Source organism: Beauveria bassiana, assembly GCF_000280675.1.
Source record: "Beauveria bassiana ARSEF 2860 unplaced genomic scaffold BBA_S00028, whole genome shotgun sequence".
NCBI lineage: Eukaryota > Fungi > Ascomycota > Sordariomycetes > Hypocreales > Cordycipitaceae > Beauveria > Beauveria bassiana.
Window position 1 is genome coordinate 239,154 of NW_007930863.1, and position 26,043 is coordinate 265,196.

General features: G+C 44.3%; 7 protein-coding genes across 7 annotated transcripts; 3 read left to right on the forward strand and 4 right to left on the reverse strand.

The window, feature by feature from the left end:
• Positions 1-2,679: 2,679 nt before the first annotated feature.
• On the forward strand, positions 2,680-3,192 carry BBA_07848 (cyanovirin-N protein; the record flags this gene model as incomplete). Its single annotated transcript, XM_008602945.1, has 2 exons — positions 2,680-2,836; positions 2,969-3,192. 2 exons carry the CDS (start codon positions 2,680-2,682, stop codon positions 3,190-3,192), a joined length of 381 nt encoding a protein of 126 aa, XP_008601167.1.
• Positions 3,193-3,966: 774 nt separating this feature from the next.
• Positions 3,967-5,474, reverse strand: BBA_07849 (prolyl 4-hydroxylase; the record flags this gene model as incomplete). Its single annotated transcript, XM_008602946.1, has 2 exons — positions 3,967-5,132; positions 5,195-5,474. The coding sequence occupies 2 exons, from the start codon at positions 5,472-5,474 to the stop codon at positions 3,967-3,969; spliced, it is 1,446 nt and encodes a 481-aa protein (XP_008601168.1).
• A 303-nt stretch (positions 5,475-5,777) lies between these two features.
• BBA_07850 (uncharacterized protein) lies at positions 5,778-6,398 on the reverse strand (the record flags this gene model as incomplete). Its single annotated transcript, XM_008602947.1, has 1 exon — positions 5,778-6,398. The coding sequence occupies one exon, from the start codon at positions 6,396-6,398 to the stop codon at positions 5,778-5,780; it is 621 nt and encodes a 206-aa protein (XP_008601169.1).
• A 591-nt stretch (positions 6,399-6,989) lies between these two features.
• On the reverse strand, positions 6,990-10,533 carry BBA_07851 (uncharacterized protein; the record flags this gene model as incomplete). Its single annotated transcript, XM_008602948.1, has 4 exons — positions 6,990-8,208; positions 8,260-9,429; positions 9,488-9,923; positions 9,975-10,533. 4 exons carry the CDS (start codon positions 10,531-10,533, stop codon positions 6,990-6,992), a joined length of 3,384 nt encoding a protein of 1,127 aa, XP_008601170.1.
• A 1,838-nt stretch (positions 10,534-12,371) lies between these two features.
• BBA_07852 (C6 transcription factor, putative) lies at positions 12,372-15,539 on the forward strand (the record flags this gene model as incomplete). The annotated part of the gene is made up of 5 exons (XM_008602949.1): positions 12,372-12,477; positions 13,906-14,156; positions 14,221-14,517; positions 14,653-15,094; positions 15,157-15,539. The coding sequence occupies 5 exons, from the start codon at positions 12,372-12,374 to the stop codon at positions 15,537-15,539; spliced, it is 1,479 nt and encodes a 492-aa protein (XP_008601171.1).
• A 1,398-nt stretch (positions 15,540-16,937) lies between these two features.
• BBA_07853 (uncharacterized protein) lies at positions 16,938-22,547 on the forward strand (the record flags this gene model as incomplete). The annotated part of the gene is made up of 25 exons (XM_008602950.1): positions 16,938-17,132; positions 17,656-17,661; positions 17,863-17,888; positions 17,937-17,958; positions 18,057-18,059; positions 18,454-18,489; positions 18,553-18,560; positions 19,167-19,173; positions 19,325-19,336; positions 19,511-19,516; positions 19,586-19,587; positions 20,266-20,286; positions 20,553-20,582; positions 20,706-20,713; positions 20,931-20,936; positions 21,055-21,064; positions 21,332-21,339; positions 21,476-21,485; positions 21,592-21,612; positions 21,744-21,759; positions 21,961-21,969; positions 22,041-22,048; positions 22,079-22,103; positions 22,357-22,363; positions 22,528-22,547. The coding sequence occupies 25 exons, from the start codon at positions 16,938-16,940 to the stop codon at positions 22,545-22,547; spliced, it is 522 nt and encodes a 173-aa protein (XP_008601172.1).
• A 1,032-nt stretch (positions 22,548-23,579) lies between these two features.
• Positions 23,580-24,122, reverse strand: BBA_07854 (Pfs, NACHT, and Ankyrin domain protein; the record flags this gene model as incomplete). Its single annotated transcript, XM_008602951.1, has 1 exon — positions 23,580-24,122. The coding sequence occupies one exon, from the start codon at positions 24,120-24,122 to the stop codon at positions 23,580-23,582; it is 543 nt and encodes a 180-aa protein (XP_008601173.1).
• Between the last annotated feature and the right edge of the window lie 1,921 nt (positions 24,123-26,043).

The following is a 26,043-nucleotide window of genomic DNA, read 5'->3' on the forward strand; positions in this document are numbered from 1 at the left end:
GACGGTATTTTCTAGTGTAGGTGCGCCGCTTACTTATCTACGCTACTCGCTTATTAACTACGTTATATATAATTTAAATAATTATAAGCTAAAGCTTTTTAATATACTCTTAGTTTTTTTTTATAAACTATATTTAGTTAGTTATAGCTATTTTTAGTTAGCGTATCTTACTTTAGGGTAGTATGTCTTTTTTTTTTAAACCGTCACTTTTCGATACCCACTGTACCTATGCTACGCCTATGTTTTTAGTGGACGAAGGGCAGAGCTAAAAAAAAGAAAGGTAGACGCGCAGCATGAGTACACGTACGGATGGGACCGGTATCGCCAACTATTCTGCTAGATCAATAACATTTTGCAATGATGGACATTACTCAAGTGGGAGAACCAGCAGCGACATACCGAGGCGTATAAATACACAATCATGGCACATTCATACGCGTTATACAGCATGAATCAGCAAAGAACCCAATAGCCACGTGTACCATCTATAAAGTAATATCCCTACCTTGGACCTCTAAGAATGCTCTACCGTAGGGCGAGAATTGATGAGGCTAACAAGAGTAATAAGTGTCGTGATCAGGCCCTAAAACATTACAGAGGGCGCGCGCTCTTGCCAGCGTCCGACTGCTACCAGCCACACCATCAGCCTCAACCTAAGGGACAATTCCTGAGGAGCCTGGGACGAATAATGCCCTCCTAAACACAGACAGCTGAGGTTATGAAATTCATCGAAAAGTTTTGTATATGCTGTTTATATCTGGCTGGCTGCGATGGCTTCCATTTATTAGCATGATGCTTGGTGGTGCGCAGCTAGACAAGGCAGCAGGTGGATTGCCAAATCAAAAAGGGGAGAAGGAAGGGGGGGGGGACCTGTCAAGTAGTTCAGACCCCAGTTCAATCAATGCTTGTCTGCGAGCTTGTTGGTATTATCGAAGCTAATTATCTCTGTTTATCTCTTCGTAGTAGCCGTAGCAGCAGGCATCATCGGTGTAGATGCCGTCTGTTCTGCCAGCATCTGGAAAGGGCGGACCTTGGACGCAGCACGGCATCACGCCGGCAAAGAAGCCCAGGGATACATCTTCAACCATTATTAGGCTTGCACTGGCTTGGCAATGGATACTTCTTGTCGTTGGTGCGGTTTTTTCTATTGGTCAAGGCACTCTATCATCTCAAAATCCCTCAAGTAATCTCATAACGCGTATTCGAAATACAATATGAATTGTCAAGCGATTCGTGGCTAGAAGTAGCCAATTTACTCAGCCACCCATGTCAGGAACGGCCACCCCGGCCAGCAACTAGGCGAATTAGCACCTACAAGAATTAAAGCATTATTTCCTAATAAACCTATAATAAATCATATATAAGTAAAAAATTCTACCTCTTATATATTTCTTCTATAAATAATATAAAGTTTTTTTCTTTCTTTTTTTTATTATTTCTTATTAGTTATTTTATAATTTATTTATATATAACTTTTATATAAGGTAGTAGATGTAATAGGGCCTTATCCGTCCCTGGCTAATTAGGCTGGTTCCTGACATGGGTTTTTTCTGGCTACATTACTAAGTGAGATAGGGTTATAACTCACCTGAGGGTACCTTAGTGAGTTGAGCTGAGGGAGGGCACCTTTAGGCGAGGCCCCCCCCCCCACTTTAATTTTTACGATAAGGTACTTACTCTTTTTTTTAAGAACTAGTTAAGAACTAGTTAAGGTTAGTAGTTAAGGGGTTAAGGGGTAAGAGGTTAGTAGTTAGTAGTTAGAGTTAGTAGTTAGGATAAGAGTTAGTGGTATATATTTAAAGGGCTATTAATTGCTTAGGAACTGATTAGAAAAGAGTAGGTATCTTAACGTAAAAATTAAAGTGGGGGGGGGGACCTCGCCTGAGGGTGCCCTCCCTTAGCTTAACTCACTGAGGTACCCTTAGTTGAGGTGCATCCACAAGTGAGATGGCTACGTAGACGGTGAACATCTATAAGACAAACTGTTATTTCATCGGACAAGGGTTACTTTTTTTGCTGGGAAGAGAATTAAATACCCGACAGGCATACGAAACAAACGCACCACACCCCAGTAATTAGTGGGATTTGTCGGCCACCACCAAAATATAACATGCCACAGCCCTGATCCTAACCATTTTAATTCTCATCTCTTACTGCTAACCCCCGACTCTTTATCACTATCCCTGAACGGTTGCTCTGGAACGCACATACGAATCATTATCGTCTTCGGCCGTGAGTCAACGCCGCCGCCTGCAAAGAGCCGCCGGCTTTTGGTGTAAAGAGCCACGAGCCACTTCCAGCCACAAATCGCTTGACAATCCCTGTGTTGTGGTTGATAAATAGAAAAAAACCCCCCCCCCCGTGCTTGCTCTTGTTTTCATGTTGGTTGTCGGTCAAGTAGAAATTTGCCTGGGCAGTAATGCATACCGCCACATCCACTGGACCCGTCCAACGGCCCATGACCAGCTGCAATCCCCCAGGGTACCATGTCGTGATACATGAGAATGAGGGGTTATGTGATAATCGATTTGCTTATTCATAAATGAGGGGTATGGTGTTTTGTCGGTGTGACAGTTCTTGGCTATATATTTTCGCTTCTTGTCGTAAGGTGCAGCATCTCCTTCTCCCAGTTCAAACCGTGAAAAATTCGTCCTTTGTATCAGAAGAATACACTTCAACATGTCCTTTCACACAAGCAGCTCCAACATTCGTGTCGATGATGGCCACATCCTCCGCGCCACTCTCCGTAACGACAACGGCGAGGAGGTCGACAGCGAGCTCGACCTGAACAGCTGCCTTAGCAACAGCAACGGGCGCTTTGCATGGGATGGCGCAGGTAAGCACATCTTCTTTCCTCAGTTCAAACTTTCATCAAGTCATGCCGGGCTGTCGTCTAGCAATGCCCCAATGTCACATCAGCAGCGGCTCACATTGTGAAAGCATAAGCTAACATGCTCTCAACCATCAGATTTCTCCGAGTCCGCCGAAGACATCTCCTTCACCCTTGAGGGCGATGCTCAGGTCCCGATTCTTCGCGCCCGCCTGCGTGGATCTGACGAAACCTACGACGCCGATGTCAACCTTGCCGAGCGTATCGCCAACAACAACGGCAGCCTGTCCTTTGGTAGGTTTCTCGATTTCCAGCTAGAGTATCGTGCTGGAAGGGACCAGCTAACAGTTCATGCAGTTTAAGCAGCATCTCGTCCTGAAATGGGTCTCCGTCCCTTGCTCTCCATCACCAATTTTCACATGAATAGATGTCGTTGGGTTAGGGCTAGCGGTTGACCATAGATCAGTCGCTAATAAATTCGTTAAACCACTGGTTTTGTTTTGTGTAGAGGATCGTGAACTGAGTCTTAATCGACACGCTTAAAGTAAAAGAAAGGTCAACCCATGAGGTAACGTCGCTTTCGTCAATATCCTCGGGCCTCGACAAGTCGCTCATCAAGCTTTGGACCAACGGTATCGGCCAGCTCCAGGACCGTTGATGTGCGGGCCGAAAGCAACTCGCGCAGTCTATTACTGCACAGCTGAGCTCGCGTAAATCGTACCAATCCGTTTCATCTGGCGATGGAGCTTGCGGGCGGGGGCGCAAATCTACCATGCAAACCTGGATATCTGCCAGTCTTTGCATGCAGTATCACAAGCGGTGCAAAGGGTGTTGAAGACACCAAGGCTTGTGCTGTCGCCGAGTGAACATGTAATGCAGGATGGCAACGGCTTGCGTTTTTCTTGCATTTTTGCTGTAATCTTGGCTTCCGTGATCCACGAAGCTTGGGTACTTTGATTTACCCGCAAATTTTAGCACCGCGTTAGGTACCTAGCCCAAGTATAACATGAACAAGTTTTGCCCACTGGTTTGCCACTCCATCTTTTTCAGTCACCTCTTGATCATTCATTCGTACTTTTTGACATGTTTCATAGGCAGTAGACCATGATCCACGGAAACTCGACCAGACGATGCGCTCATTGCTCTGAAGGCTCAACATCATACTCGACATCTGTCCTGATGATGTATTTGGCACCTTTGGTGACACTGGTGCCTTCATGCAAAAGTGCGCCTTTGGTTTCGCCGTGCGGAAATAGCGCAACGCCTCCCATGACTGGCCGCACTGGGTATGCATTCAACGTCCCCTCACGCGGCGACGGTAAGAAGAACATTGTTTCGCCGCCCTCAAACTCATCATTCAGGTAGAGCAGGAACGTGAATAGAGAACTCTGCTTCTTTTCGGGCGGCGAGTCGTCGTAAATATATCTGTCGTCGGCGCTGATACCCGACGGCGGCCAGGCACCGTCAATATGGCTTCTGTACTCAGCTCCTGGGACGTAACGATATACCCGGAACCGACGATTCAGACCACGCGCCTTCTTTCCATCAATCACAGCGGGAATGAATGGAGAGACGCGTGCCCATAGCTTATCGTGAAAATCTGTGTCGATAACCCAGTAAAAATTGTGCGCCAGAACAGATGTGTCGCCGCGATCCCGAACTGGCTCGTCTGGCAAGAATTCTACAGCTTCACCAGCCGCGATGATTGCTTTGCATTCCTCGGAGGAAAGCACACCCTTCATTAGGCTAAGTTCTGGCACGTTCGGATGTTTATGATATGAGATTGGGGAGTGCTCGGAGGAGAGCGGTATGGTATCGGGCTTCGTGGTGTATAAGATCGCAGGATGACGGTTCGGCGGTTTTCGCATGTGGCCGGCAACCGTCTCTAATACCCGAAGGCATGACGTGATGACGTCTTGATTTTCCGCAAAAATGGTCTTGTCGAGTACAGAAGCGTAAACTGGGTCGGGTGAGCCGGATGAGCGCAAGTCCCAAGACGGCTGGAATGATATGTGCGAGGTAGGATCAGAGGGCAGCGGCGCCTTCATATCAACCGGACAGCTAACGCGCATCACAGCATCCAAAACTACGAGCAGCTCTTTATCTTTCGGAGATCGCTCAGGGCTGTCGAGACTGACTCCATTCGGCTGGGAGACGACGTCGAGATCGCGCACCCAGCGGCAGAGCGCACCGAGTTTTGGCTGCTCGTTGCGCAGGCGCATTTCTGCGAGAAGGATTCTCGCCTCGAGGTATTTCTCGTCGCTAAGAGCCGCGGTGACTCTGGCTGTGAGATTGGCGCCTTCTACTGAAAATGTAAGCGCTCGTCCCGTCCCGTCTGGAAACCGCCCGCCTGTGGTCACATACCAGCCGAGTTGACGCCCGTGGTGCAAGATTGACGAAAGTCGTAAACGGCAACGCGGAGGTCTTTGCAAAGCTTTGATTTAGTCAGGTTGGGATACTTGGCCAGCGTCGTTAGAGTGTCGGTCGCAATGTCGAGCTCTTCGCCGGAAATGACAGTGTGTAGGTTCTTGGGCTCGAAAGCATCCGTGGCGGCGATAGCCAAAGACGCCTCCATCTTGGCCGCCTTTTGCGCCTGCTGCGCCTTTGCATTTCGCTTCCTCTTTGAGATTTTATTCTGTGCCATGATTTCTGTTTTGATCTTTCGCTTCGCAGACAGACACTGGCAGCTTGATGTGGCAAAAAATGTGCGCCGAGCAATTCCTTGCAGTAGACGGGCAAGACGGGTTATAAAGCGGGGCGCTACGGGGTGGGCTGATTAGAGGGCCGGCATGGCAATCACTCGCAGTTATAGGTAGTTAAACGGCCTAGTTGTGTCCTGGCAGGCAAATGATGAAGCTTGAGCTATGATGGAATCTGGCCAAAAGGAACATGAGAAAAAAAAAAAAAACAGAAAATATCAGTCCCACGCACAATAGCAATGTCAAATTTATCCGCGGTGCCACAACTGCACGTCCGACCAGGTAATGCTTAGATCGCCACTACCGCTATTAGTGGTGTATGCTCCAATCTTATCGTAGAAGCTGCCTCCAGGAGCATTGTCGTCGCGGAACATCTCTTTGCCATTGACGTAGACGCTGAAGCGTTTCAGGCTGACATTGTGCACCGTGTTGATGCGGACGCTGGCGCCAACCTTGGCCACTCCCTCTGCAATCGTCTTGCCGCCCTCGACGCTGTACAGGCGACCGCCCTGCTCCACGCCCATGATGAAATACGGGCCAGAGTTGCCATTAAAGGTTTGCTTGATGGATATGCGGTTGCCAGACATGGAATTGATCTTGAAGACGCCACCAAATTGATGCGTGCCGGAAGAGTAGTCGTTCTTGTATCGGCGCTCGGCGCGTAAATGGCCATTGGAACAGCCAGAGCCACCCCCGCTGCCGTTTGGTTTTTTGGGAATAGTAAAGGTATCGCCGCTCACTTGGCCGCCTTCGCATTGCTGCGTGCTGAAGCCAGGGTGCTCCTCGATCCAGTTGCCATTTTCCACTGGGCTACCCGCGAGGGCCAGCGTCGCAGCCGCGACTGCAGTCAAAAGAGTCTGTACAAGCATTGCACCGGGTGAGAGCCAAGGGGAGTGTTGGTAAATGTAGGGTTTAATTCGGGAAGAATTTGCAGGTTGGGAATAAATAGATGTTGATCGACCTGAGACTCTGAATTTCTTCTTGCACTTGCCCTGGCGGCTAGATATGTCTCTTTATACTCGCAATCCCTAGGCCATGCTGTTCTCATCCCATCCCTATTGGTGGAATCAGGATCGGAGACGATAGTCATGGTGGTGCCAATGGCTGAGGGGCCGTAAGCAGCCATGACCGACGTGCCGAATCAGCTGCCAGGATGATGCGGGCCGGCCGCGATGCTACGGCTAAAAACCCTTCTTAGCACTTGAGCCTTGTCTAGTCATGGCTTTCTGTACAAGCTAGAGTAGAATGCATGTCTCGACTCTGCTTACATGGTCTAAGAAAAAACCACAGACTGGCGATGATGGCAGAGATGGCCGTCAATCCATGGGCATAGTAGCACGTCAGCTGTAAGGCTATGAGCAACAAAGTAAAAAAAATCCGATTATGTCAGGTATCCTTAGAATAACAATATGTACATGAAAAAATAACACGAAAGCTCGCAGACTCCTGCCGGTCAAAAACTAAAGCTTTGGCGACAGCGACAGGCCGAAGCACCTTTCCACCTTGGCACCTGTGATGGAATCCGCAACGCTTCCGCCCTCGAGCGTCTTGATACCGGCACTCAGATCCTTGGCCAAGAAGACGCGCGGCACCGCCTTGGAAGCAAACTCGCACACAATGGGATAGAACACCTTGTCGCTGGCATCAGCAGCCATGTAGAAGAAGGACCCGTCCGCGGCTGGCGCAGGCACCAGGACTGTAACGACAGCATCGTTGGGGATCTTGTAGGCGGGGCTGGAGCGCAGACGCGAGACGCCGACGGCGCTCATGGCGCTCGCATAGTAGTGCATGACATTCAGGCTGCCGTCAAACGGAATGACGGATTCCTTCGAGGTTGGCCACATGGCGTTGCACTTGTTGTTGGTTTCGTTGCTTGCTGCAGCGACGTAAAGGTTTCCATCGTTGCACGAGGCCACCATGCTGGTGCCCGTGGTGGTCAGCAGCGGTGCCAGGTCGAATTTGTGTCCATCCTTGAAGATTTGAGGGGTTGGCTCTTCTTCAATGCAAGTAGTGTTGGCTTTCGGGCTGGCAGTTTCCGTCGATGCGGGTGTGATGCTGCTTGATGAGCTGGACGGTGAGATGGTTGGTGAGATGGTTGGTGAGCTGGCAGGTGAGCTAGTTGGTGAAGTAATCAGCGAGCTGATTGACGAGTGTACCGACGAGCTGATTGTTGTGCTGACTGGCGAACTGAATGTTGAATTGACGGGAGAGCTGATCGTCGAGCTGATGAACGAGCTGGCTGTGTTCTTGATGGGAGCACTGGTTGTCAGGCTCATCGACGAGCTGACTGTCGAATTCATCGATAATCTCACAGTCGAGCTGACCGTCGAATTCATCTTTGAGCTGACCTTGGGGTTCAGCGTCGAGATGCTTGAGGAGCTAGCACTCGAAATGGTTGTCAGTGTGGTCGGCGAGCTAGTCGTAGAGCTGGCACTCGAGATGGTTGTCAACTTGATGAGCGAGCTGGTTGGAGAGCTGACACTCGACATGGTTGTCAATGTAATGGGCAAGCTGATTGTCGAGCTGGTACTAGAAATGGTTGTCACCTTCACGAGCGAGCTGGTTGTCGAGTTGTTGGGCGAGCTTGTGTTGAGTCGGTGCGACTCAGCAGGTATCTTGTTCTGCGACACTTCGTAAAACGCAGCACCCTCCGGCCTCGATACGGCTGGCTTCTTGAAACTTGACATGTTGTTAGTGCGGACTAGTGTCAAAGTAATTTGCTGTACTTACTTTATGCAACCCTTTGCGATGGGCTGGAGTCCAGTGTTGTGAAGTACCTGCGAGGAGATTCCCAGGATGTCAAGAGACAGCTTGTTGCTCCAGTTCAGGCTGGTGCTTATACCAGCGCAACCATTGAATTCTTTGAATCCTCCTTGGAAGCCAGTCTCTTTGTTGTAGCTCGCTGAGCCCGCGACCTGGGCAACAGCGCTGATGGCAGGCTCTTCCACTAGCCCAAGTGCAGTCTCGAACGAGGCAACCTTGAGGCCAACTTTGATCTTAATCGGAAGCGCTGCGCTTGCCGCCAACATAATTTCACCCTCTGCCTCCATGACAGGCTTGAAGTAGGGAGTCCATCCGGAAGATGTGCTTCTGCTAGGCTCAAAGATGTAAAGCGTCGCCGATGCCTGCGTCAGGCCCATCTCTCCTCCGACCAGGAGCTTGCCTTTGGCTGCAGCCTCCAGCCCGACCTTGGCAGCCACCGAAATGTATGGTCCCACTGTCACAATTCCATAGGAGAGACCGGGCAGACCAAAGGTGAAGAGATCTTGCTCGATATTCTTGCTGTATTTGATCTCCGCATCGACACCGACTTTGAGTATCATCTTCATGTTGGTGCGAAGCGCGAGCTCACCGTCAAAGATGCCTTTTAGAGGAGTAATCTTGGCTTTTCCAGAAAAGACTGCTTGACCAGAAACACCACAGTCAACACAGTAAATGTTGATATGCTCTTGAAACTCTCCAGACTCGGAGATCGTTTCGTGCTTGAACAGAGCAATCGAGTTGGCGCTCCAGGGAGAAACCTCTCTAGGAATATCGGCTCCCGGCAGGTCCCAAGACACAGGCTCGTTGAAATCTCCCTGAATAGAGAGGGCATCTGCCACAGTGTTGTACGCAGTCTTGATTGCGTCGACAAAACCGTTCCAGAGGTTTGACCACCATCCTCGGGCTTGAAGGGTACGGCGTCGGCGTAGCCTCGAGACTGGCTCGACACAGTTGTCCTTGGTAACGTTTCGTCCAATGTCGAGGGCTTCACCCTCGGTCATGATGCGCTGAAGGAAAGCTTCAGAACCAGCTGGAAGCTCGTGATATCCGAGAGCGTCATCAAGTGTGCTATCAAAGGATGGGCCAAAGGAAGCAACAGCCAATCCATGGCTGTCATGCGCAGTAGAACCAGGGCCTCTATACAAATGAATTAGCATCTTGTTACTCTCAGGACAATTTTTACAGATTCACTTACTTTCCGGAGGAATTGTTGGTGTAATTGAAGGAGTTGCCAGTAGCGGTCGAGTTACCATGTCCTGCAGGCGTGCCGCGTGGTGTCCAGAATCCCCATTCGGTTTCAGCAGAGTCCATCACATTCTCAGGGTGCTCGGGCGCACCAGACGCAACAACCACCTGCTTGTCCTTGTTCACCGCCAGGCTGGTCGCCCGGAAGTAGCAGCGATCCTCGGGTGATGGGCCGGTGCAGCCGTTGGCGGTCGCGATGAGCAGCAATTCCTTGTCAGTATCCCAGCTCTCAGTAGCGCGCTCGAAAGACTCTGGAGTCTTGAACTTGAGCAACAGCTTGCTCTCCTTGGTGTATTCGACATCGACGTGGTCACAGTGATCGAGGTTGACCGAAGGCAGCGTGAAGCGATAGGTAAGGAAGGCAAAGTATCCTTCCTTTGCGGGTTCTATATCAAGGTCAGCGGCCATACTTTTATACAAGACTAAATTCTGCTTACCAGAGATACCATAATACATCTGAGAGTTTTCTTTGGGGGCGACAGGCTCAACATTCTTCAAAGCACTGGTGTCCCAGGTCCAGTGAACGCTGGGAGCCAAAGTTTGGCTGCGAGCCGAGGACTCGTCACCTTTCTGGTTATCGGTATGCTGACCGGTCTGCTGGCCATTCTGCTGGCCATTCTGCTGGCTGCTCTGATGGCTACCCTGCTGGCTACCCTGCTGGGAGATGTGCTGGTTGGTCTGCTGGGAGATCCGCTGGTTGGTTTGCTGGGAGGTCTTCTGGTTGGTCTGCTGGCTGGTGTGCTCATTGGCCTGCGGGTTGGCCTGCTGGTCGATCTGCTTGTTGGTAGCCTCATCGACAGGTACTTCTACGGCAACCCAACCGCAGAAACCCCCCTGCTCAGCAACAGGACCGGGAGCCCCCTGGCTCGCTTGTGGCTCAACTTTTGCCGGTTCAACACTGCGACGTGACGACTGCCATTTTGGCAGTGAAAGAGAAGGAAAGGCAGCAGCAAAGGCCACTGCCCAAATGAGTGTAATGATAGTATTCAGGAGCATCGCTGCTCAAATTCGAAGAGTGAGTAAGAAAAATAAAAAGAATTTATAAGAAAAGAACGTGTAACAGATGTGAGAGCCTGGATGGTTGGAAACACCTACGGCACATCGCTCTCCTTTATCTCATTTCTACAGTATGCCTTCATCACGGCTATATTCGTTCACATATACGATCTCTTTTCTTTTTATGCGGACAATGTTCAATATCACCGGATTTTACGAATAAGGGGATGGCGGTTCTCATTTCGTCTACTCCACCAGGCGTCGGTGGTGACATATCACCAGACGCGGTGGTAATTAATGAGACGGTCGACTCTGCATGGAGGTAGGCTGCAGGGGGTTCGGTAAGCCCTGAGGGTTCCGGGGTCGAACTATGGCATCGGATTGGTTCAAACGTGCAGCTCCGAATCGAGACATATAATCGATGTGCTGTGTCATTTTCGCGGGTCAAAGCCCCCTGTCTGCGCCGAGGATCCTGGTCCAATTGATGGAGCAGGCAGCGCCCGATTGGACGGAAATCGGCGAACGAGTAGGGGTACCAGGGTGTCGGAGCTGGGCAGCCTAGGCGGACTCAGGCCACATTGGTAAAGTGATGCTGGGCATACGAATAGTCCACACCCCATGCCCATAATAGGTACAGATACGGCAGGTGTTCATGGCCCTGGAGGGTCTCGGATTCTCGGCAGCGTTTCTTACCAAACTATCTGCATCAATTTATCTGAACCAACTGCCGTTCAGATGAGACTATGGCCATTTCGGACGGCGACTAAGGGCCGGCTATCGCTCGGCGCTCGCATTCAGTATAATTATATAATTAGAATCAGATGACGAGGTTCTCAAAAGTGTAACAGGCTATCGGCAGGGTATTAGATACAGCCACTTATAACGCTCGGCGCTGATAGCAGCCCGTCGTTCGTTACTAGCCCGGCTATCGCAAGATCTAGTTGCGTGATTGATATCTTGGGCGCACCGTTCAATTCATTAAAATACACTGCCTGATTGAACTGCGCCGCACTTCAAACGCCCGCCACCGTCTCATGACCGTATCCGATGGAGTTGCCATCATGGCTATACATTTCACCGGAGCAGTGTCTGCAATATTATTATATTATTATTGTGTCAGTATTGATCACAGATGACGTGAGAAAGATTGCATGGCGCTTCTATTTTATCTTTGTCATTTGGAGGTGCTGTTGAATCGCAGGGTGCGTTTGGTGCTCAATTCGTAGCCTCTGCCTGACTAGCTCGCTAATAAAGCTAGACAGATGAATGCGAATGCGAGTAACACGCCAGAAATCTCTGACTTGACGCAATTGAGCTGTGATGAATTGAGATCCTTGGAAGTAGTGCTTGAAGATTTGGCTCCCTTGGAAGCTGCTGTGAGCCGGCACGGCGGGCAGCAGGAGAAGAGACCATCAAATGCCCCAGCGTAGCTCGTCCACCGGTCTGTTTCCGGGCGATGACAGCGTCTCCATCAATCTCAAAAGGCGGTCAATGCCGCAAGCTATCGTCAATCTACGGCCATAAATATCGAGTTGGTGTAAATTGACGCAACGAGATGAGCGCCCAGATTTACATCACGCAAGCGCACTTGGTCAGGAGAAACATACTTCAGGCAAATATGATCTACTACAAAGGCTTAGAAGAAGCATTCATAATACGCTCGACATATGCCGATCGCGGCGTCGGCCGGTATCGTGAGTACCACATTCGAGGTTGTGAGCCCTTATTTAGACGTGGCGAGCTGCGAATAACGGCTTTCGCGTCGCGGTGCAAGACTGGCCAGTTCTTGGCAGGCTTTGTCTCGTCGAAAAGCGCGGAGAAGTAAGACTTGGCCGACCATGCACTCCACGGCCGAGTTCCGCGGTACAATGACGCTGCATGAGAGGGGTAAACTGTCCGGCGGCGATCGTATTCTGGGCAGTGTCATAATAGAGGGCTATGCAGGTACGTAGAGGATCATATTCAGGGCGTACAGCTTACTCCATGTACGAGACGGCGCTGTCCGCATCGGCAACCTCCGTGAATCTGGGGAGGGAGCTTTTTGCGAAAGAGGACTCAGTCGGATATTTGGGCCCAGTCGCCCATCGAGCACCCTGATGGCTGAATTCCCAGGCCACCCAACCACCCTAATTGTTGTGCCTATCAAGGCACTGAATTCTCATTGGCTGGAAGCCAGAAAGGCCCCACTTTGATTTGTATGATAGCTCTTGTGTGGCCTCTACACACACTGACTTGTAGAATAACCATCAATCAACAACACGAATCAAGACCAATAACCTCACGATAATTATCGTTGATTAACCAACACTGATCAAAAGTCTGGCTCGTAGGCCAGCAGGCTGCGGAATCGGACTACTTGCGAAAATGACGAGGGCACGGTTATTAAGGGACATGGTCCTTATATTAGGCGCTGCGAGCCCCAAACTTGCCTCCGAACCTCGGGGTCCGCCGGCTGGGACCAGACGAAAAAGTTGGCGGCGAGGCTTACCCCAGGCCAAACCCGTTGCAACAAGTAATCCGCGGAAAGTAGAAGTAGTTTAGTCCTTCCTTCCACTGTGAGCCTCCGGTAACACCCCCGTGGGTGACAGCTTGTTCGCCGCTGTTTGGTGGTAAGATGGTGAGAAAGCGGCGAACATTTTTGGCACCGACATTGAACCACAGCAATTGAACCTTGTTGAGCGAACCCAAATCAAAGAGTTTCTTCTATATTTTGCAAATAATCATATCTGTCTTGTGCTCGAGAAATATCTGGTCATACCATACATACATGTAAGAGCCCATTAAATAAAGCCGTTTCATTGGCGGATTTATGCAAACGGGTTACGGCTTGGCGGGACTTACTGGTAGCGCAATTTTTTGGGGTTACATACTGCCATCTTGTTCCTGGGCTCTAAAACTGTATCCGAACATTTGAAAATAATCTTTAATCGGCTTCACAGCATTCAAATTCCGAAACTGCAGGGAATTCTTCCTGAATTGATCCAAAACATGTCTGAACCAGCGAAGCGACGCAGACGGCCCGTTGTGCAAGTCCATTAGCTACGATGCTAGAAGCTGCGACGCCTAACATGGGATGCAGGGCCTGCATACTTTGTCGCAAGAGAAAAATCAAATGCGACAGAAAACTTCCGTGTAACAACTGTACTCGGTCAAGAACAGGCGACTGCGCATACGAGACTTGGCCGGTTGAGACGTCTCAACAAATGCATGATGCATCCTCGACAAACGCTGAACAATGGAAGCCGCATCAGCCTATTGTCCCCAGCCCCTGCCTTGCGGCCAGCAGAGCGAAATCATTTTTCACGTCTCTTCATTCAAGTCCCAAGTCGACGTAGTCTCCACCTGACTCGGGCTTTGCTCACGAGACTGAAGCAAAGCGACTTCGGCTAAGAATTCGAGAGCTCGAAGATCAACAATCAAGAGTCAGCATCGAGTCCAGTACCTCAAGCCCCCTTGCGACCGCGAGTTCGTCAATTGAAACGACCAGCTCAAAGCTTGGCGGCGTATTCCATGTGCAATGCGAAAATCCAATTGGCAATGGTGGTCCGATTGTTGCGCGCAGCATGATGCACAAGACCCGAATGTTTGGCCAGAGCCATTGGTGCGTGACTGGAGTTCTGTTGGTAAGCAAAGAAAAAAAATAATTTTCACTATTGTGTCGTCTCCTGTGCATGGCTGAGTTGATAGATTCGCGACATTTTTGAGACGATAGACGCGCAGCTCCAAGAGCGAGGCGCTGAGGCTTGGGCAGGTATTACAAGATGCAAGGGACTAGCTCGCTTCATCAAGGCCAGACGATCGCCTCCTTGGCCGCCGACAAAGCTTTCTCCGCTGCCCGAAAAGCCGCTCGCAGACAGACTGGTTGAGAATTACCTGCAAAACACCGAATCGTTATACCGCGTTCTGCATATACCGACCTTTCGAGAGCAGTACGATGCTCTCTGGGTAGCAGGGTCAGCACCTGACACAGCGTTTCTCGTGCAAGTAAAGCTGGTGCTCGCGCTGGGCGCAATTACTTACGACGAACCATTCTCGCTGAGGACATGCGCCATGCAGTGGTTATACGAGGCACAGCTGTGGCTGACAGAGCCCAAGTCCAAAGCCTGACTAGACATTCAGACGGTGCAAACGAATATTCTATTGCTTTTTGCGCAGGAGCGGCTCGGCATCATTGCAGATTCCATGTCGATATCAATGGGATGGCTAATCCGCCGGGCCATGTATATGGGGCTTCATAGAGATCCAGCCCGACTACCCGAAAGAACTGTTCTCACCTGTGAGATGCACCGCCGCTTGTGGAACACGATTGCCGAATCAAATCTCCAGTCGAGCCTTGGCTCGAGAGGGTCGGTGTTTCTGTCCATGAGCGACTTTGATACAAAGACACCCGGCAACTTTGACAACGAACAGCTGCTCGAGCTCGATCCTGTGGCACGGCCAGCGCACGAATGCACACAAATGACCATGGCGCTGGCTCTACGGGAGACTTTTGCCCAGCGACTAGACGCGTTGCGGTTCCTGAATGACGTGTCATCTGGCGGTTCATACGACGAGACGCTTCGTTTGGACGGCGAATTGCCGCCAGCTACAAGGCGCTGGGCCGTCGCTTGCAGTCATGCCGAGGGCAGGGCGCCAAGCAGGCGCTGACCAGCACCGAGCTGCGCGTTCTCGACATCATCATGTATCGCTATCTCACGGCTCTGCATGTGCCATACTTTGTCGCAGCAATGCAAGACGCCAAATATGCATACTCGCGAGTCGTAGTTGTGGACTGTGTCCTCAAGATTTGGACCTCACTAGCGGGCCGCACATGGATGCACGCTTCCTGCGCGCAATCGCCGATTGGAGCAGCAGATAATCTTCGGAGGCAGGTGACTCGCGGCATGAGCTTCTTCATGATTGCTGCAATGCATTCCGCGCTGCTTATTGTCATGGAGCTCCGCGCGCAGCTTAAGGAGAGCGATGGGCTAGGGGGAGGGGGGAATGAACCCGTCTTTCAAAGCTAAAAGAAATGTAAAAAAAATATTGCTGGAATGGCCTCCGACCTAGCTTACCCATGACAGGTTAACCCGGGCATGACGGCGACTCTCTCACCCAGGCTGCATAGGACACCGCCGATGTTCATCCGCCGACACGACGTTGTCCGTCCTAACAGGGCTTCTCATCCAAAATCCCCAGATCCTAGTGCGGCGTTCCGGGAGCCTGGGATTCATGCTGTACATGCGAGGCCAGTCCAGAAAATATAGCACCCACGAACCCAACCAGAGGAAACCCTCGGCCGGCAATAGCATGTCCAGCAAGTAGTAGCCATCGACTTGCCACGCTAACCCTCCAATACCAGTCCAGCGGAAAGCTCTAACGAAAAGACACAGAGGTGGCCAGCAGAGCAAGGCATTGATGTAGAAACAGGATAAAGCAGTAAAAGCCAGTAGACAGGGCCAAGTGAGTATAGATGCCACCCGCCAAGCGACGAAAGCCATACGTGAAGCTGCGGGAAGAATACGGACGTAATCCCAGTTTATAAAAACAAAGCTGGCAAATCCGCTCGCGGTTGCGTATAACAAGGATAATAGAGTGATAAGGATCCCGACCTCACCACATCGTACTTGGGTGAGAGCACGTGGGGTTTGAGGAACGGCTGAGGTTGCAGGGAAGAAAAATGGTCGAAAGAGCCGTGTGTAAATGAGATAAATGGTAGAAAGAAGAACAACGCAATCAGGAAAAAAGTAGAGGCAATCCCAGTTCACTGAAGAAACTCCGATATACCCTCCTGCGATTGCGGACAAAGGAAACAGAGGCGGTATAACGATGCCAAGCGCCAAACAGTATGCCACAATAAATACCGAAGGATTTAGCCCTGATAATTCAGAGAAGACAAATGGTCGAAAGAGTTGCGTATGGATCAGAAGAAAATGATGGAGAAGAAAAATGCAATCAGGAAAGAGGTAAAAACAATCCCCATCCATCCAAGAAGAGCGGGTATCTCTTCTCGCGAGGGTGTAAAACGAAAACAACAGGGCCGTGAGGACTCCGAATTCAATAGATCTTGATGCAATGGATAGGAGTGGCGGGAGAGAGACTGTAGCTAAGAGTGCGGGTCGAACAAGTGTCGTATGAATAAGAAAACTGGCATGAAGGATAAGAATGCAATCCCATAGTAGAATTAAGGATGAGAAGTTGAAGACATTCATTTGGCGCGCGAAATTGATCTGCCAGTAAAACAGTATAAAAAGGCCCTTGAGAAAGAGAAGATAGACCACTGCGATCCTCCACGTAAGTGGCCATACTGACAAGCCTTGGGCGTGCTCGACAACACTGCAGTGGTCATCGCTCGTGGCCAGAATATTGGCCCCGCGGCTCAGGAGAAACCGAACCATATCGGCTTTTCCTGCTGCAGCAGCACAATGCAAAGCTACCCTACCACAGCTGTGGTTATCATCGGTTTCCCACTTGATATCGAATACAAAGTCTTGAAGGTCGAAGTAAATGGACATAAAAGTCCAAGGGGGCACAAAAACCCGGGGCTCTTTTTCAACACTGGTAGCCTGGTTCACATCGGCGCCTCTGTCCAAGAGCTCTCGTGCGATTTCTATGTAGCCGTACGCAGCTGCATAATGAATTGCGGCAGACCCGGACAGGTCAAATGCTGAGCTCTCGACTCCGTGCTCGAGAAGCAGTGAACGACCTTAAGCCGCCCGGCCTTGACCTCTGCGAACAACCATTCGTTAAGTATAGACGTCCCGTTAACCGTCTTTGGCCATTGAATGTGATCAAAAAGCTCCTCCGGGGATTGTGTAGCATGGGAAAGCAAATGTTCAGGCGCGTATAAGCGCAGAGGCGCATTTGAAAGGTGGCCACTTTGATGATATACAGGATGATAATGAGATGAATTGATTAATTAAAGAACTATCTTGCTGTGCTAGCTACGCTATATGATAATATATGTGGTTATAGTGGATCGTTCTTCCGGCTCTATACTATATATTAGCACTCCTACTTAATCCTAGGTCACCACGGAATTAAGGTTCTACTAGGGCTATTCTCCTACTTATTAATTATATTAGTATGCCTTTATTTAACATATATACTATAGTTATTAGTATTCTTTAATAGATCTTATAGTATAAGGTAGCTTAGCTATTTTATTATTATTATAGCTCTATATAATATTATCTTATATCCTTTACTAGTTATAAGTATATTTTTAGTAAATTATATATAAATTAAATTTTATAAAAAATAAAAGTTAGTATATAAAGGTTATTTAGTAGAGGTATAATGCCTAGGTGCTTATAAGATCCTTAAGAGGTATACTCTTTTTTATAATAGTTATTAGGTTATAATACCTTTAGAGGGTAAGCTTTATAAGATTATAGCTATAAAGGCACTTAGTATAAGCCTAGGTTATACCTATACTTTAAGAAAGTGGGTTTTAGTAGTAGTTTTATTATTATATCTACTATATTTACTATACTTAGAATCTAAGTAAAACTTAATTAATAAAGTATATTTTTATTATATAGCTAGTAATATTAAATATTTATATACTTTATATAAGGGTATTTATATATTTCTAATACTTATATAATAATACTAAAGTTATTAGCTTAAATAATAGTTTTTATATAGGTTAAGGGTTTACTAATAGTTTTTATAATAATTTAATAGATTTACTAGAGCTAAATTACTTTTTATATAATATTACTTTAGGAGATATATTTAGCTTTTATTATTAAGTAAATAACTATATTTTAAAGCTTAGAGCGCTAAGATATAACTCTACTTCTAATAAAGATAGTAAATCCTCTAATAGATTTTCTTATTAGCTTATAACTAATATAATTAGTATTATATTAAACCTAGGGGCCTTTATTAGGGCTTATAAAGACTGTTTTATAGTTAATAGTGCCTTTAATATAGTATAGGAGGCACTTTAGCCCTATAATATACTCTATAGTAAGTATAGCTATAAAGTAGTAGTAATATCTAACTATAAAGCTAATATCTAGCCTTATATAGTTAGATAGGTATATTAGACTATGATATATACTAGGGTATTACTAATTAGAGATAATAGGTTATTTCTCTACACTCTTAGCTACTAGATTTATAGGTAGTAGTTAAGGTATATAATTAAGTATATTATATTCTTTTAATAGAGCCTCTATATACTATTACTAGGATATTATTAGGGTCCTAGTTTATCTATCTTAGTATATATTAATACTAAGGTAGTAGGAGATAGGGCTTATATTAGTTATTTTATACTTATTAGCTAAGGCTTTCTTAAGTTTAGTAATTATAATTTTATTTTTTCTAATAATAAGTAAATTATTAATATAAACTATAATTATTAGTCTATCTTTTTAAATAAATAGTAATTAGTCTAGTTAGATAGGTTTAAAGCTAAGTTTTTATAGGGTTTTATAAAGTGTTATATATTAGATATAAGGGGCTTATTTTAGTCTATATAAGGACTTTAGTAGCTTTTAGTACTTATCTAGGTGTTTCTCCCTATAGCCTTTAGGGATCTTAATATATACTTTAGTATTAATAGGTCTATAGAGGAAGGCCGTCTTAATATCTATTTACTTAATTTCTAGGTTATATACTACTACTATCACGAGTAGTAGACGTAAGGTAGATATCTTAAGGGTACTTATAAACGTCTTATTATAGTCTAGGCCTTTTTATTAGGTAAAGCCTCTAGTAATATATCTAGCTTTATACTATATAATTTAATTATTAGTACTATACTTGAGCTTATAGACCTATTTTCTATCTAAAATAGTCTTATTATATAGTTAGTTTATAATAATAATAATATTATTTTTATATATAGAATTAATTTCTTTATTTATAATATTAAACTATTTATTATTATAAGGGGATAGTCTAGCTTATTTCTAGGTCTTTAGTTTCTTATTATAGACTAGTAATCTAAAAAGGGCGAGGTCTAGTGCTCTTATTATATTAGATTAGAGTAGGTATCTTTTTATTTATAGTTCTAGAACTACTTATAGTAATAACTACTTAGTTACTATATACTTAGGGGTTAGTAGTTTATTAGTTTAGATATAGATACTATTTAGTATAAGGGAGAGTAAGGATCTTATTATTATATTATTAGTATTCTTTAGAGAGTTTTTAGGTATATTAATTATTTTAATAGGTTATAATATTATTTAGATTACTAGTAGAGAGCTAGAGTGTTTAGAACTAGACCTATAGAGGTAACTTAGGTAGTTATTATTATTATCTAGATTATAATAACCTTCTAATTTAGACTTTAAGTTAGGTCTACTCTTACTAATTATCTAAGGTCCTTTTATTATAGTATCTATTTCTAGGCTTTTACTAATAATTAGAGTTACTAAGGATATAGGGTTATTTAGTTAATTATCTAAAGGCTCTTAAGAGGGCTACTTAGGTATATTTTAAGCTTATCTTTAGTATCCTTAAGTAATATAGCTTTATTTATTATAAAGAAGTTAGTTAGTTCTCTTTTTATAGAAAATAATATTATATATTATAATAGGAATACTAGGATTCCTTTTATTAACTATAATATAATTTAAGCGCCCTTTATATCCTAAAAGAATATATAAGATTAATTTAGGTTCTATCTTAGGTAGCTTTTATATTAATTTTTAGAAGCCTTTACTACCTATAACTTAAAGATAACTAATGTCTAGTTTATTACTATATTAGAGTTTATATAATATTATCTAGGTGTTATTCTTTTAAGTTAGGGTATATTATTATAGTAAATAATAAGATTTAGTAATAATTAACTAGTACCTTATTAGGATCTTTACTTTATATATAGTTAGGAAGAGTTTATCCTAGATTACCTTATTTATAGCCTTAGCTAGACTATTTTACTAGTACTAGTTAGTAATACTATACTATAACTAGATACTAAAGCTATAATAGGTCTCTTTTAGCTATATAATAACATTCTCCCCCCCCTTATTTAGGTAGATATAGTAGTATCTTTATTTAGGTTATTACTATAGTATAAAGAAGGAGAGAAGGGTACTTATAAGGTTAGATTTATTAGTAATTAGAAAGAGCTAGACTATTATAGTATAGTTATTAATAATAGTAATCTAGTATTTCTTCTTATCCTAAGACTTAATATAGAGGGGTCTAATTATATCTAGGTATAGGCTTTATAGTAAGTATATCCCTTACTTAATTAAGTGTATATATAGTCTTTTCTTATATTAGCCTATAATATAGCCTATATATAATTTACTTCTAGGTACTAGTTTTATACTATTTAATATATTTATAAGCCTAGTAATATTCTATTTACTTAGATATCTAAGTTAATTATACTATATTTAGTACCTTAGGTCTTTAATTAAGTAGGCAGCTATACTAGCTTCTAGTAATAGGTAATTAGTTATATATACTCTAGTAGTCTCTTTTATAGTTAAGAGTATAGTGTTATTCTTAGAGATAATAGCTCTTATTCTATTAAACACTACTAGCACGTCTTTTTTTATAAATTAGCTAATAGATAGTAGGTTTATTAGTACTATTTCCTAGAAAATATAATTATATAGCTTTAGGGTTATACTATCCTCCTTAGGGGAAATAGTCACTATTCTATATACTATAGGTTAGCTAATAATACTAGCTATATTTTATATCTCTTAACTAATATAGGGGGATAGCTCTTATATAAGCCCTCTATATTTAATAATATAATTTAAGGCCCTAAAGTCTAGTAATATTAGTTTCTAGTTAATAGACACTAATAGTCTAAAGTTAAGACCTAGTTTAATAGTTATAAAGGTATTATCTATAAGTTAACTACTAGGAGTTTTCTATTCTAGGCCTTATATAATAGTAAGGGCTAGTTATATTAGGTTAGAGTTTATATTAGAAGGCTTAATATACTATCTAAAACTTATTACCTACCTATTACTAGTATTAGTAAGGTTAGTATTATTATTATCTAGGGTATATTATCTTTTCCTTTAAAGCTTAAGGTATAGAAATCTATATCTTTTAGTTATATAAGTACTATTCTTATAATAATTATAGTACTAAGGTTTCTAATCTCTAGTAGGTTTAAAGTACTACTTTCTAATATCTTTAGTAGCTAGTACTATTACTATTATAGAGGTTTATTTAGAGTATTTAGAGTTATATTACTTAATTTTTGTAATATTAGTAGCACTATTAGCGGCTTATAGTAGGGTTATAGCTAAGGTAGTGATTTCTCTAGTAATTACCTATATAGGGATAAGGCGTAGTGTAATCTTAGTTATAAAGGCACTAAATTTATTACTAAGCCTATTAAGGAAAAGGTAGACTATTAGAGGGCCTAGGATCTTAAAGTCCTTATTAAGTAACTCCTAGTTAGCCTATATAGTTATTAGTACTATAATATACCTTTCTACTATACTATAGTTAGTAAAGGTAAGTATAAGGAGTTTATTTATAATACTATAAAAGACTATAAAGCCTTTTAGTTTATAATACTCCTCTAGTACTATAAGTACTTCTTTAACTATTCTTTTCCTATTAGTAACTTCCCTTATATTATCTCTAAGGTAGGTATTAATAATAGAGGTTATTATAGTCTAGGATTTCTACTAGGTAGTAGTTAGCTTAGTAATACTCTTACTACTAAGTGTTACTAATAAGGGGTCTTTATTTCCTTAACCTAAAAGTAAGAGATAGCCTAGCCCTTATAGTCTAAGATAATTAGTTATTCTTAGCCTCTATCTAACCTACCTACTCTCTAACTTAAGTTTTAGTACTTTAATTATAACCTTTAGTAAAGATATCTTTTAAGAAAGATAGCTTTATAGTAGGTTATATTAGTAGTAATAGAGGGCTAGGACTATACTTTAGCTTAGATTTTAGTTTAGGGAAGTATAAGGTATAGAAAGATTAATTACTAGACATTTTAAGGTTCTATTAAATAGGTAATAATAGTAATAGTAATCTTATAATAACTTTAAGTCTAAATAGTAATACTAGCTCTTAGATAAAGGGTAATTCTAATTCTATAGTAACTTAGTTATTTATATATAAGAGACTTAGGCTTTTTTATAGTAGAAGGTAGACGTTATCTATAGCTTTAGTCCTATATTTCCTCTTTAATAATAAGAGTATATATATAAAAAAGGGAAAGTTCTTTTTATTTAGGAGGTAATTACCCTATATCTTTTATAGTAGATAGGGTTATAAGTTATAATAAGTAATTATATCCTTTTATTAGGGCGTAAAGGCTTCTAATATTATTAGGAAATTAGTATACTTTATAGTAAAAAATTTTCTTTCTTCTTTCTTTTAACTTATTATAAAAAGAAGGTAATTACTTTAAATTAGTTTTATCCCTTTAGTTATATATCCTATATTATCCCTCTAAGGGTTTTTTATATTATTTTATAACTATTAGCTTATATAATATAATAAGGTAGTTAATATAGGTAGATAACACTTTCTAGATTAAACTAGTAGCTTTTCTTTTATTTTTAGAACGCTGCTAGGCTTATAACCTAATAATATATAGGATAATAATAAGATAAATTAATTAATTAAAGAACTATCTTGCTGTGCTGGCTACGCTGTACGATGATATACGTGGTTACGGTGGATCGTTCTTCCGGCTCCGTGCCGTGTGTCAGCACACTTTGCTCTCCGAAGAAGGTTGCTAAATAGTGCTCCCAACAGGCCTGAAATATGAGAAAGTCTGCCTCATTCTTTTTAAAATAAAAGTGAGACAGCTCAAGGCTCGTCTTCAGATGGTCGCTCATAAAATAATCATGGGCAGACTGATGGAAAACCCGGACGGTATTGTGGTCATTATCGTGGTGCAAAAGAGGCTGGCATACTTTAAAAGCATCCAGATACCTGTTAAGAGGTGTCATTTTGGCCCGATCCTCATCGTGCCGACGTTCTGTAGCCGATATTATGACTGCTGCAAGCTCTTGCCGAGATAATGGTCGCTTGGCGGCCATAACAAGGCAAAGTATTTGCCGCGAGTGTTCAGCGGCATGCTTGTCCATCCTGGACAATATTTAATCGTACACTCCGTACAACCCTTTAGGGAGATTGCCAAGTATGCCCTCAACCTCGAAGAGAGCAGCTCGTCGCAAATCCTGAATAACAAGTGAAGCCCACAGAAAAGTTCCCTCTGCCCCTCTGCGGAGGGCAGCTTTCGTTTCTTTCGCGAGATCTTCCGGGTAACTCTTTTCTCGAGCTATCACATCAACTTTTTGGTCAATGTATGCTGTTAGGTCAGCGTTGACCATCCCAGAATGTATTGAAATGTCCAATATTGCGGGGGAAGTCTCCGCAAATAATATGTCCATGTCTGTGCTGGGTCTGCTCGTCATAATGAGCTTGATCGAGATGTCCTGTGCTGCCACTGAAGTGGAAAGGAAAAGGCTCGTGAGCTTCACAAGAAGGAAGTGTTGTGACTCTGCGTCACATTCGTCCAAGCCATCGAGGATAAAGTAGAGTTGCCCAGACTTGGCATCTCCCAGTACGTCCTCCAGAACCCCCCACAAGGCATCACGGTCACTGATGAGGTCGTCGCCTCTCTTGGAGAAGCGATCCATGATATGTTTGAAAAGGCTGGGTTGCTGTTCAAGTATTTGAACAAGCAGCCGTCGAAGAATTTGTGTGGCGGTTCGTCGGCGATGGTCTTTTGAATCACAAAGAAAATAAGCCAGGAGCTCAGCTCCTGTATGCTTGGCCTGCTTCCTGAGTGTTTCAATCAGGAACAGGGAAATCATCGTCTTGCCTATCCCTGGGGCGCCATGCAAGCAAAGCAGCCGAGATTCTGTTCCCGCTAGCCAGCCACGATACTTCTCGTGCTGTAGAATCCACTCACAGCTTCCCGAGACTCGAGATCCTGCAACAGTCACGACAGAATCGTAATCGCTTTGAGCCTCAGTGACACCACTATACAAAGCGCGCAAGCAATCCTTCTCCTTTTCATCAAGTTCACATTCGCCGGCTGCAATTCTGTAAATATGGGACGAGACAGCCTTGTAGTTCGGCTCTTCAGACGTCGCAAACTTGTTTAGCTTGAAATGGTCTGAATCTAATTCGAATAACTCGGCGCCTTGAATTGATGCAGAGTCTTCACTAACGACCTTGTGCGGGCGTGAATGATCAGTTTCCGCTCACTAATTTACATTGTTAAAATGGGGTCGGTGCTCACCAGGGTGTTTAGGCTTGGTTTTCCAGGTAAACGGCTTCCGATATTTGTTTTCCTGTTTTCGAAGAAGCAGACCACTGCTCTTGCCTTCATGAGCCCCTTTTGGATCATAATCTTCGCAAAGTCGTGGATCATGTCCTTGGTTTCAACCGACGTCTCGTCAACGAGAACGATGAGATGAGACTCGCCATAGTTGCACAGTGCCGCACCTTGTGACAAAATGCTGCCAACTTTTTGAATATTAGATCCGCGGTGAGGCGTCCCTAGAAGAATGACGCCGCGAAGAGCATCAACCAAGCCACGATATGGTCCTTGATCAACTGATGCCCGCACTATTGCTTTCTCTATAACAAGTCCGCCGAAGGAGTGGCCAACGAATATCAGCGGCCGACCGTTAGTACCTGACTACCCACGGTAATTAGTAAGTTCTCGAAGAGTGAGAAGCAGCAAGAGGAGCGGTATTGTACCTACATTGCGTCTTTCATTGGCAATACAATCAAGCATGGCGTCAGCAATCCTCGCAAAATGCAGCTTTTCAAGATTCGCACCGATCCAACGAGACTTGTAATTGAAGCAGAATATCCTGGCTTTGACGCTAGGATTGCCACGACGGAGGGTGGCGGGCAGCAAGTCCCTCAGCCAGTGAACGCTCCCCTCGAGACCACCAGTGGTAGTGTCCTCCTTTCGGATCCAGGCATAATCGGGGTCCGCTCCTAGGCCATGTACCGTAATTATACTTATTTTGTCGTTAGATAAACGATCGTTATAATACTACTGGATGAGAAGATAGGTTATACTCCACTACTCGCCGGTCTCCCGTCGATTGCTCATGAGACGAATCCTTGGCTTCATCATAAACGCAATACAGGCCTGACTCCTGCAAATATTAATCGAGTTAGACTCATGCCATGAGGGAGAGCTTGTCAGGGTATGCTAACCATTGTGAGCAAGCCCATCGACTTCACGAGAAAAAGCGGGGGAAGATCAGTCAATAAAGATATGGAGACTCATTGGTGTAATGAGCTGTTGGTAAATGTTTTCTAGCTTCTCAGTAGAACCTAATCTGTCAACATTATTAAAACCGGACAGTAGATAAGTCGATCCGACGAAGAGGGGTAGATACTGTAATAGTGCAGGAGCATCTTTATTACATAAAACCTGCCCACGTCAGTAGTAGGGCCTAAGTACGGTACACCATTAATACCTACTTTTATATTATTACTCTTTAGTTTTAAAGTTCTATATTAATAATTTATACTATATTATATTATATTAACGTAGTTAATAAGCAAGCAGCGTAGATAAGTAAGTAACAC